Below are 12,754 nucleotides of genomic sequence, written 5' to 3'. Positions count from 1 at the left end.
GACACCAGACGCCCATTGGAACTAACCTCCGGCTGTACAAACATGCACTCAACACAATTATTCTTGTGTCAGGCAGGTGTCGTTATGCCTTTTACGCTGTCGACACTTCACTACTCCAATATCCCGTGGATTAAAGGAATATTTCAAAAGTAACTTTGAATTGTCTTACCATTAGTCAGGTCGACTTCATCGAACCATGTATCGCCTCCTACGTTAATTGTTAAAAGAAGGTCAAGGTAAAATAAATTAAGTATTGTGAGTAAATTAAACTTACTATACTAAACAAGATAAACGTGAAGATAAAATTATTTAAGAAAACTGTGAGATAATCCAATAAAAATGTTTCCTATTTCCCTTCCAGACAAGTTTTTCCATTCTTAGCTTACTTCACACAGCGGTGTCGCGACGTTGTATTTATTTTCTTACTCAAATGGCCTTTAAGTTGTGAGGTTTATGTTTGGTCGTAATATTGAACTCACTGGTTTAGTTAAAAAAATTTAATGCGTATTATTGAAAACTTTACCATTTTCAACTACAACTCGAAACAATTCGCAACCGAAAATAAGTAAAAAATAATCGACGCCTTAAGCCCAGCTGACCGGGCCCTGGTATTTCTTTTATCTGTTATTATTATTAAAGAAATTTTCAAACAAACCGAAAATAAGTCCTAGCAATTGACTAGCACATATATAGATTAGCGTAGAGACAGTATATGGGATATGCTTCCGAGTAAGGACTCTTTGGCTATGTTTGTTCTTAAAGTAATTATTGACGTTTTTTTTTTGTTTCTTGTTTTTTTTTGAAGGAAAGCATTATTTGAAGTCGCAAAAAAAAATGTTGGGCCCTCCAGAAATATTCAAAACAGCCTCCCATCAAAGCGAAACAACGTGGCTTGAAAATCCTGAAACCGTGTCTGTGAAGCTGTGGGAGTCGTATTTTCCAATCGTAGCCATCGCGAGTTCAGGGGCGACCTGGAACAACGATACAGGTTGTCTGGTACCATTTATTTTTTTTTTTATTTTCGTCAAGCTTATCGAAATAATAATCTCGACCAGCTCAAAGGAAAATAATGCTACGTTCTTTGGGAGCTGCACTTTTGAACGTGTACCACTATTGCACGCAGCCTCTAAAAAAATGCACCAGCGCTGCATAATGCATTAAAATGGCGGCGCTTCCGGTATAACCGGGCAATGGAGGACCGATACTCTATGCTTAATTTAGTAATTCTAGTGTAGCGCATAGCGATTACCTCTCATGCGCAATGCTTTGAGCAATGCGTCTATTTGAGACAGCGCTAGCTAAAAGGGACTGATGTAATTTCTCACAAGGCCGTGATGTTCTCTTAATTTTGCTTATCTCGGGTCTATCAACAGCCACCTCGCGTATCTTGATATATTGTCATAGTTATCGTGCTTGTAATGAATAAACCAATAGTAACTTCTCACCGTTTAGAATGTCATCGGACCTTGAAGTTATACGTGGCTTTTGTATGGCACGTACGGCGTGAGGCATTAAGCCGGCCCGCGACCGAGCCATCGCAACCAGCGGCTGGATAGAGTGCGTTGCGTTCACTAGTCCACTCTAACAAGTAAGAAAGACGAAATGCGCCCATGTTAATAAGTAAGGCATAAAAAAAAAAAAAAAGAGGATATATTGAGTAGAAAAGAGTCAAAGTACAGGCTAGCTGGTGGAAGTCAACCATTTCGTCGTTTACCCTGAGACTGGGGTGTTTTTTGAAGAGCAGTTTTTTCTGTTCTGCTCTTCAAAAAAAACCCAGTCTCAGGGTAAACGACGAAATATATTGAGTGTTTTTATTACTCATCTTACCATTTTATAGAAACCGCCAGATTGCTCCAAGGATATTGCGGCAAGGTGCCTACGGTCAACGTACAACCGCTCTGAAAGTAGTCTTCCGGACATCTGTTAGGTGAAGCAATAGAGATGACTTTGCACTAATCAAAAACGAGAGCATTAAGCCGCATTCACGCTGTTAATACATCGTACAAGACAGTTTGCAGACATGTTCCAAGTATACGTGCATGTATGAAGCAAGAAGGCTTCAAACCTGCTTCCGGAGAGTCAGCAGACGATTTTGTCATAAATGTCTGAAGAGGGGTCCGCGTCTTTTGTACGACGTATGTGCAGTGTGACTCGGGCTTCACGTTTTTAGGAGACGATAACATAAAATATTTTCGCGTTATAGTAGTCCCTTTTGACAACCCCATCAAGCAACATTGGCGGCCGCCATTTCTTGAGCACGACGCGTGTGATTGGATCCGAGCCGTCGCCGAACGCTGACGTCATATTCGTGTCCAACACACACCATGCTCAGAAAAACACCTGCCCAAACAATGGCGGACTCGGAGAATTGGTGAAGCGGCTACTAAGACGGCGAGCACTTTTGAAAGAGGGTCCTTTGTAGCGCCTTTACCAACACGCACAGAAAGAACTCAAGAAAAGTATTTTGAAACGATTCTGCGACACTACACTCAGAGGCTAAGAGTTTTGTTTTTTGAGTATAGCTTAGGGCCTATAGAGTCAGTAAATGAGCTGCGTTTAGCGTATCGGCACTCTGTTTGTCGATCTGCTAAGGCACCGCCATCCTGGTGCTGCGGAGCAGGCGCAACTGTCGATCGTCACAATTCGAGAATGCGACTTGCTCAGCCTTAGATGCGGTGTTAGGAAACTCAAGTGCTGTTATTTCGCTCTGTCGGGAATTTTTTTATTTCTACTTTTCTGAAGGACAAAAAAAAGCATTTCCTGCGATTTCAGATAAAGCTTCAAATAACTGGCAACCATGAATTTCAGCACCGAGATACTCTGAAGCGTAGCTTATTTAGTGGCTCTAGCTGAGCCGGAGAAATGGCTATATGCACTCCCCCCATTTAGATTTACCTTTTTTCTGATAACAAAAGCGCCAAATATATTTTCTTTGTAGCACGACACTTGGTTGAATAGCACAGTGATGAATCCTCGAGATTACAACCAGAGTCACAAGTAGCTTGACAAACGCGGGGCTTGACCGACTATGCTAAGGCTTATGCGGAGCGCAAATTCGTCTGCTTCTTTTGCAAGGGTTGTGACGACGTGAGAACGGCGAGCCCTGATTGGCTCTGATTGAAGGATACTGGGTATACCTTAGAGCAAGCTGCCTTCGGGTCTACCCACTATACTTCAATCAGACTCAATCGGTGCTCGGAGTGCTGACGTCGACACAACCCTTGCAAAAGAAGCAGACGAATTGGCGCTCCTCATTGCTTCGTGATTTGCATCTTTGGAATTATTATCGGCCGATGGAGCGCTCTCATTGGCCAGTGCGTCATCGGCGCATCATAATGCACGGAGTGGAACCCCAATCAGAGGGAAGAATAGAGAACGCGGAGAGAGCTCACGATGACGAGTAAGCCAAGAGCGCGGTGTTATTGGTTAGGGTCGTGGACGCAAAGACTTGTGGGTGCACGAGGTGGGAAAACAAACGCGCGAGGTGTGCGAGGGGCACGCGAAAGCGTCTACAAATTTTTTACTATATTTCGTGTCACCTTCGGTGTGAGTGTATTAAACGCTACCAGAGCGAGCTCCGGGCTTCCAGCGTCCCTGCCAAGCACGCGCGCTCGTGCAGTGGAAGCATTGTTCAGGGCCACACGCTCGAGCTTGTAGCTTTGGCTTCGCTCGCACCTCAAGTGAGACGGAGAGAAAACATCTCGCACGGACAGGTTTGGTGTAGTTTGAATGGCTGGATGTCCAACAACCTCAGTTTTTTTTTCGCATTGAATTGGGACTGGTGGGAGGCGCCACCTATCGCCGTAAAAGTCGCGTTTATCAGGGTGCCAATGGGCGAAGGGCGCGCCGGAGGTATGGTGTACTAGAACTGGGCAGTGTGTCGTCCGCGCCGAGAAGCAACGGAGGGAGGGGGTCGGCGCAGCGATGACCAGGGTATCGGAACAAAACGAAAACCAAAAACGAAAAACGAAAAAAACGATATTTTTTGACCGAACGGAAACGTAATCGAAACGTTATTTATTATTTTGTTCCGGAGTGAAACCGAAAAAATTTCTTATCGGTTTTCGGTTCAAGGGAAAATATCAGGTATTTCAGTAATTCGTTTCACGCAGCGAAGAGACAGCCGTTGGTTTGTACCATAATTAAAGAGAAGACAAGCAAGCCATCGCCCCCGCGTCTAAACTCCGGGCGAACAAGCATAGCAAAAACAAAGACAAAAAATACAACGAGAAACAAAAAACATGACGCAAGGCGCCATTGCTTCCCACCAATGAGAGCGCGGTGGCGCGACGCCTCCACACGCTCGCAATGCTCTCCTTGGCTTTTGCGCCCTCTCCCTCCATGCTTTCTTCGGACGACACAGACAGACAACAGATCACGGCAAGCGCGGGAAGTTTGTGACCCGGCGTTGTAGAAGTCCATCTTTTGTTTTTCTACGGTTACGGCAGTCTGAGACTCTGTTGCAAAAGTGTACTCCTTGATCCCCATGAGCCTTCAGGGCCTTCTCGGCGCTGAAATTTATTTTATCGGACCAGAGGTCTTGCCTTTCACCGAGCACACTTGATGACGTGCTGCTTCTGAGATCATGGTCGGTGCCTTGATCATGATCTCATTCTCAAGGCAATGAACATGATCTCAGAAGCAATGTCGTTTCCGCGGATTCCTCTAGAGCGCCTGAATTATCTATTTTGGTGTAAAAATAAACGTTACGTACCTTTTAATTTTTGCTGCGATTTGTTTTTTTTTTTTCATAGAAAGAAACCGTTACGAACCGTTACGGAGCATTATTTTTTTCGTTCCGGAGCGGAAACGGAACGGAACTTTTTTGTATGGAACGAAAATGAAAACGGAACGAAAAACATTTCGTTCCAACACCCTGGCGATGACGGCGCGCAAGGACGCCAGGGGGCGCTGCGGGTAACAGGCGTGCTCCTTCCCGCTCGGATTGCCGTGTGGTCGTACTGCTTGTGATCGCGTGGTTCGCGTCGTCGCCTTGTTTTCCTGCAGTTTTTTTTTTAATGGTTGAGTGAAATGGATTGTGATCGGCGCCGTTCAGTGGGATGTAGACGACGCGTGCAATTACGGAAAAACGGCGGGACAAGAGAGACGGGACGTGTTTTGTGCCGGGGCAGTGATTTCCCTACACCACTCTACGGGGGTGTACTCCCTCCTTGTTTTTCCGAAAGCATTCCTTTAATTCGCAACTACTCTTATATTCTCAATGTCCCCCGAACCCCCCCCCCCCCCCCCCCCCCCCCCCTCCCTAACCTCAATTCCTGGGGCCCGTGCCGGGTTGCAACAGTGGCTACCGGTCCTGCAAAGAACCCCGTTCTCTTTTTCGTGCCCCTCTCGAGTTCGATCGGCGTCAGTCGTCGTCCCGCAACATTAAAAGGAGTGACAGGGAGACTCTGCTTCATGTAATGCAGGCAGTCATGACAGTCGTCCTCTACATTTTTTTTTCGGATTTTTTGCACTCTAAAGTATCTGCTAAATCGGTTTTACAGACACTGGTTTGGACACGCCGAAGGGTCCTGTGCACGCTGGCTGCATTAGAAAGGCTTGGAGAAGTGACTGTGAAAATGTGACGTTAAACGTTATGGCCTCACATCAGCAAATTTTTTTTTTCCTAACAGCTTTAAAAGGATGAGGGTTGGCCCAGCACTCCGTCTCTTCAATGAGGTGTTAAGAGGCCTATTTTTTTACCGCAAGAATATTGAAGGGTCTTATGGCCCAGCGGAAGATACTGAGTAATTTATCCTGAAGGTGTCGAAGCTCATCAAGATCATGACTTCACGTTGGAGAATGTAGAGATACAAAACGCCACAGGCGCCGACCACGGGAGAGCTCGGTAGTCCCCCCCCCCCCCCCCCCCCCCCCCCCCCCCCCCCCTCTCCCGAGCTCTTGGGAAAAGGAAGTACCATCGCCTCCGGAATCCTTGGGTGCACCTCATTAATCTCATCAGTGCGCTGGTGCCCAGTGCATAGTTAAAAAATTATATGTGCTCCCTGGTGCCCACACATATCAATATAGCTGGTGCTCAGTGGATAAATAAGAATTTATCCACTGTGCATGGTTACTACCAGAGCTGGTGAGTGGGTACATTTTTCTAACTATTCGCACAGTCCTGTATGACGACCCTACGTAGTAACAGCAAACACGATAAAGGCTAGTACTAGAAATTCCTTTGACAGCCCGTGGAAGTAGTTGCGAGAGTCGACAGTGGCACCTCCATGCAGCCTACGGAAGTAGACGATATAATCCGTTTTGTAAGCCCCATCTTGTTTTCCCAAACGTTGAAACAATTAATTACGGTCAATGCTCTTGAACCACGGAATTCATTGATCACAACTACAGTGACAGCGAAATTATAGGGTCACAAAAGCACACATTTGTTAGGTATCATGCCATCAGCATGCTTATCCTACGTTATCCAGGGGATTACACAGGTTTGGGACGCCTCTTTCAAGAGACTTCCCGAACGTTTCCCTGGGGGATGGATTTCCCGCCTATTCAGAACGCAACATTGTTAGTGCGAACAAGCGATCGCCAGTTTTTCTATGAGAAACCAAAGGATCTCAGCAAAGTTCTAATTGCTGGGGAAAAAGCTCATTCGGGTCTATAATGCAGGTGATAAAAGTTCGTCCTCACTAATACTCTTTCGAAGTAAATCCGAGAAAGCGTCAATGTCTTGTTCGCGCTAGCAGTGTCGGGATGTGTACTGTGGCGTCCTGCCCGAAGATGCACGTCTCGGGCAAAGCATTTGGCAACGAATTAGTGCGATAAATAATATGTGAAACGGCAGAAATAAAGAATACCGTAAAGAGTTAGCCAAACAATACGAAACAATCGAACTCGTGAGGAACGCCAAGCCAGCCAAGCGCTACCGCTGCCTGCGCTCCGCACTCCGGCAGCACGCCTACTACACGTTGCGCCCTCTCGCGCCCACCGATCCGGTCATCGCTGAAAGAGCCCCCCTTCCGCCGGCGCTCGCTACACTGCCCAGTCTTCTAGTACACCATACCGGAGGCCGTTCGGTCGAAGGAAGTGTTTGCACAATACGTGCTGTAGCTTGTTCTCACAAACAATTTTAGAGCAAAAAGACGTTTTTTTATTTTTATTTTTGGCGTTACGAGACGTCCGGACTGCTAGAGGAGGAAGTATTCACTGGACGCCGTATTCGTGGGTGCTGTTTAGAGCGCATGCTCAGAACGAGTTGACATATCAATAGGCTGCCAAGACCGGCACTCTTGATGGTGCGGAATGCACGTATCAGAAGGACTGGGGAAGCTCGACATCAGCTCGCGCTCAGTCATTCGTGCACACAGCTATGGCAGCCAGTGAATACTCCCTATAGGATGTGAGGTATTCACTGGACGCCATATTTGAGGGCGATGTTTAGAGCGCATGCTTAGAGCGAGCTCACATTAATAGCCTGCTAAGACCGGCATCCTTGATGGTGCTAAATGTACGCTACCAAAGGACTGCGGAAGCTCGCCGTCAGCACGCGCTCAGCAGGAGCGCACACGGGTATGTCCGCCAGTGAATACTCCCTATAGACCGATCACACCAGCCAGTTTGACTACGCCACCGCTGCCGCAATGCATCGAGGAAGCTTTACTATTTCTGCACGTGCGACAACCTCGCTGGAGCTCTGCGCATGTGGAGCATGAGACGGCACGAGCCGTCTTGTGCACTGCAGCCTGCCATCTGCGAACTAAAGTTGGCGGTGTCACGCATGCGCCGAACGCTTGGTGAGATCGGTCTATTGACGCAGTAGGCACGCCCTTAATACAAATGAGCAGAGAAGGGCGTATTCCCCCTATAGTCAGTTACAGGTTAAGAAGGTAGCGGCAAATGCCCCTCAAAGGGAATCAGATATCCCTCCGCCACCTCTGCATCCAATAGCGTTCCACCGTTTCCGTGACGTCGCGGCCAACGCGCGAGGAGGGTCTTGCCCTTCTGTACATATTTGCTTTATCTTTCGACTTTGACTTAGCATTGTGGAAGCCACGAGAGGGAGATTAGAGTTCTCCCCCATCGACGGAAACAAATACGACATTCGGGGATTAGCTTCCCCCCCGATGGATACAAAGGCTGCTTTCAGGGGCTCGGTTCCCTCTCCGATGAATACAAAGGTCGCTTTCTTAAAAAGTGGGATCGGAGACAAGTGGGAATTCATTGAAGCGGAACAAGGAACGCTTCCAGTGAACTCTTCTTTCGGCTGCGGAGAGATTTGAAATGGGCGCATCACACTTGTGGGAGGAGCTTCTCCTACCTTCTTGACTTGTAACCGACTAGTAAAGAATTTACGTCGGTCCCTTCGGCGATCGGCGAATCAGCCTGCGTTCTTGGGTCGCGAACACATGCCACGCGAGGGGGATCGCGAACTGAATCGCCGACGATCATAAAGGTCCCCCAGCTAAAGGTCCTTTTCTGATTGTGTCAATAGAGTATCAGATCATGTACATCGTGTAATGTCAGAAAAATCATCCAAGAGCCGCGCCCCTTTAGAAGGTCATGGAGACGTTGTTACCCATTGCTCTACTTTTCTTCCGTTTCGATTCAAAGACACGTAAAGTTCATCGGCGACGACCGAGCTCTTCGTGAGGTGCAGAGTTAAATGCTCGTCGACCCGGACCACTTTCCTGGCATCCAGCGACCTTTCTTCAATGAGCATGGGATACACTATCCGGGTTTCTTTGGAAGCTGCAAAGAGAGTGTCGGCATTTTATTTAACGGACGAATCGGATTCATTGGTCACGTTCGCGACAGCAGTTCAATCGGGACTTTTTTTTTTTTTTTTTGGAATTCGAAAAAGGATCGGTTCAAGGGAGTTTGCTTCCCCCCTTCGAGACGTGGATCCACATGTGAACCACTAGTACGAGCTCATCGAAACAGTGCGTTCGCGAGAGGAAGAGAAAACAAACAAAGAAACAATGATGGTATTGGTGCACGCTGATAACTCAAACACTTCAAGCAAGAAACGTACTGGCCATAACACCACACAAACGACAGGGTTTTTGCCGCAGACATGAGGACAGAAGTACCCGCGGGCAAGCGAGCATGGTTGAAGCAGGGTTGCTTTATGAATAGTGCTTCGAACTTGTCTACAGACTGTGTTTTATAACATCATACGAGGAATAAACAGGCCTCAGACTGTGTCTGTGGGCTGTTTTTTGTATGATGCGGTATCATATGTGACCGAGGCTTTAAAGGAGCCGTGCAACGATATTCATTTGGAATGTTTTTCACTCTACACAAGCTTACTGGTACTAGTGGGACTCAAGGATACTCACACGTATGCAACGACTAGCCAAGAAACTCCTTTGTTTCGATGTAAATTCAAGGACAAAAGCGATCATTTTTACTCAACCTCTCCTTTGCAAATTTTGATGACGTAACGTGGGAATCGCAGTGCACCCCAAGTGACGATATTTGAATGCGGTTCATAGATTGGACCCGAGCATTGCGTGGGCACTCGATTTGGGCTCGTGATAATTACTAGCTCGAGAAGCATTCGGGTAGTGGCCCGTGTCCAATCGCTGCAATGAGGACGATAGCCGAGCCATAACAATGTCCGGAACTCAGCGCGTGTCCTGTGCTTTGGCGACCCCGGCGCGTGGCTATGATCAACATTGGCGGCATATAATCGGCTCCAGATCACGTGGCCGCTTGTTCTGGCTGCGAGTTGAGGGGGTGAATGCTGCTCGTTTTCTTTAATTTTTTTCTGGGACTTCTATTGCGTGGGGTGAAGAACGAACGCATGTTTCATAGGTCATTAACGTCAGGGACCCGTTCTAAGTGGTATTTGCACAAAGTATAAAAATCGTTGCATCGCCCCTTTAAGGTTATTCGCTAGGATTTCAACAAGAAAGAAAAAAACGTTTCTGCTTCATGTGATCGACACTGAAGTGTAATTAAATACGACCTTATCGCGATCAGTCTCCTAACGTTCTGAACTTTACGGCTAAGGGACGGAGAATTCGCAACTCCCTGAGGCTGACAAAAAAAAAAAAAAAAGCGGTAGAGAATGTAATAGATGAGGACGACAGGCGACGGGTGTGTCTGAGTCTGTAAAGCAGCAGAAGAAGCAAGACGTATATATCAAGTAATCAATATTCATCGGGTGAATAAGGTCAATGCCACCTAGAAGACTAGGACTTCGCCCCCCCCCCCCCCCCCCCCGCCCCTTTTTTTCGCTTCCTCCCCCGCTCTTCTCCCAAACGTCATCACTGGTTTATTAACTCAACGCTGCTATAGCTTGAGTCAGCATCGCCGCCAGCGCGTCTCGTATGCGGTTAACAAGTCGTCTGCTTCCTGCGCAGGGGTTGCGGTGACGTCAGAACGACGCCGAGCTCTGATTGGCTATGACTGGAAAGATAGTGGGTAGACCTCAATGCTAGACGCCTTGAGGTCTACCCACTATTTTTTTCCCCATCAGCCAATAAGAGCTCGGCGTTCTGACATCATCTCAATCCGCGAGCAAAAAGCAGACGAACTAGTGCTCCGCATACGTCTCACAACGAGTGGGATGATACTCGTGGGGATTCAGTCTGCCTTTCGTTTGGAGTGACTCGGGAATTCAGAAATGATGACGTCATGTGTAGGCCTCGGCTTCTAGGCGGGGTAGGCCTCTTTCTTTTGGTCAGGGGCGCTATGGCGTCGGCGAGACGAGACCACGAAGGGTTCACTTTACGGTTGATCGAACGCCATTTCATCGAAACACGTTTCAGAGAATGGACACGTTTTCTCGATGCTCGGTTTCAAGAAAGAGGAGCCTCAGTTTAAAGAAACGCCGTTTATTGAAAAGGGGACGCTGTTTACAAAAGGCTTTCTTACTTCGCGCGTGTGTCACTGGGACGCGTGTTACCGCCCCCCCCCCCCCCCCTTCCCTCCCTTTTGTTTACGCCGCTTGGTAGCGGCTCATTACAAAAATGTTAACTCACCTGACCCATCCGTACACGCCGCATTCACAGCGGCCGAAATCACTAAAGGGGGGCTCATTGCCATTTTCTCTAGACTGGGTTCCCCCATAAAGGAATTCAACCAACAGGGGTCGGTAAAATCGCGTTCGCTAAAACGAGCTTCTCTAAACCGCATGCCTCGGCCTGCAAGTTTTACAACATGCGACGACAACCCTTTGGAAAGTGCGGGGAAATTTCAATGTTGGTTTAAGGCATATGTTTCGGTCACGGTTTCCTCAATAGCGATTTTGAATTTAGAGATCCATAATGAGATGCCTGGAAGACTAAAAACTGGGTATATTAAAAATATAGTTTTTGTGGGATTCATTGCGTTGAGGAAAGAGATGGAGATTCCTTAAAAATGCCTCTGCCCCCTTTAATCACAATACCTAAAAAAAAAACAAAAAAAAACGGAACACTACGTTTTTGTGAGAGAGTTTGGTATACCGGGCGCTCACCAGAAAAAGAAAAGTGTTTTTTTGGCCAGCGTAAATAGGCTACGCATTGTAGTAGAAAGCTCAAATCTTGTAAGAATGTGACACTATATATACAGCGGTTGGGATAGAGCGCAAAAGCTTGAGAACATGGCGTTAATTAGAAAGAAAAAGATTTTTTTCTTTTTATGAGCCGACGTTTACCTAAGCCTTATATCATCAAAACAAAAAATTACATCGTTATGGGGGTTCTTAAGAACTATTGCAGTGAACAAAGGTCTTCAGCAACGTAGAAAATAATATTTTCTTTCATGCTCACAATTTTTTTTCCCGCTAAAATAGCTGTTACAGGCACCCACGAAGTCATTCCTTGTTTTAAAAATTTTGAAGATAAGGGGGATCGGTGACCGAGTGATCTAGCGCTCACCAGGGGCCCTAATCTGGACAGTCGGCGAAAAAGTCGACGAGAAATCTGCTGGCTATCATTGGCCGGCGCCAAGGTCAAGCGCGACGTTGGCCAATCATGGACGCCAGATTTCTCGCCGACTTTTTCGATGAGTGTCCAGAATGGGACCCCAGCTGGGATCACGTGGACCGGAGGCTCGCGCTGCAAAACCCAGGAATCCTGGGTTTAATCCCCGCCCCTGGTCGTTTCGGTCTGGATGGGCATCGTATATCGGCGCACGGTCGTGTATCACTACTGCGTGGTGCTCTTTAAAGACCCCAGGCTAGCGGTCGTACCACAATAGCTAAATTGCTCATCCACAGCTGTGACGTACACCAGACGCTCACTAAGGCAGACCTACTTCCGTCTGTATAAGCATACACACAACGATTTTATTGTTCTTGCTTAGGCTTAGGCGGACCGCGGCTCATTAAGGCATTCGGTCTTTCTCAATTATCTTTTGATTCATGTACCATTATGCTCTGAAATTTTCGAGCTCTCTCACAACCACTAGCGTCCTATTCCAACTTTCTACGATTGGCGGTTTGTTTACGCGGCCGGAAAACACGCTTCTTTCTTCTCATGAACGCCAAGTATATCCCAGTACGTTCGAAAACAACTTCTGAGGCGAAAATGTAGAGCGAAATGTCACACTCACCGTCGGCAAACCCTCCGAACGTCAATGTAATAACGACGAGAACAACTTTAGATGCGTTCATCTCTTCACAGATAGTTTCTAACCTTCTTGGCTTCTGGCATGCGATACTATGTGATGCTACTTGCGAGAAGGCGACGAAAAGCATATTTTCTTCGTCGTGTTATCCCGGGATCCCTACCAATAGCCCAACCAATCTATTCGTATTGAGTTCTTTCTTCTTTATGTTGCGAATCCCCTTTGTCCAGCAGGCGGC

General features: G+C 47.1%; 1 protein-coding gene across 1 annotated transcript in view; it reads right to left on the bottom strand.

Annotated features, from left to right (window-relative positions):
* Positions 1–12,562, bottom strand: part of LOC115318656 — a 55,059-nt gene extending 42,497 nt beyond the window's left edge. Inside the window, exons 1-5 of the mRNA XM_040207673.1 lie at positions 12,502–12,562; positions 8,534–8,706; positions 1,828–1,920; positions 1,446–1,581; positions 170–208 (exon numbers count right to left, since the gene is read on the bottom strand). Of these exons, the coding sequence (XP_040063607.1) occupies positions 170–208; positions 1,446–1,581; positions 1,828–1,920; positions 8,534–8,706; positions 12,502–12,562 (502 nt within the window). The remainder of the gene's footprint in view (positions 1–169; positions 209–1,445; positions 1,582–1,827; positions 1,921–8,533; positions 8,707–12,501) is intronic.
* Positions 12,563–12,754: the final 192 nt, after the last annotated feature.

This window comes from Ixodes scapularis, unplaced genomic scaffold (genome assembly GCF_016920785.2).
Source record: "Ixodes scapularis isolate PalLabHiFi unplaced genomic scaffold, ASM1692078v2 PGA_scaffold4__175_contigs__length_147842914, whole genome shotgun sequence".
NCBI classification, from domain to species: Eukaryota; Metazoa; Arthropoda; class Arachnida; order Ixodida; family Ixodidae; genus Ixodes; species Ixodes scapularis.
This window is presented reverse-complemented; position numbering and strand designations above follow the sequence as displayed.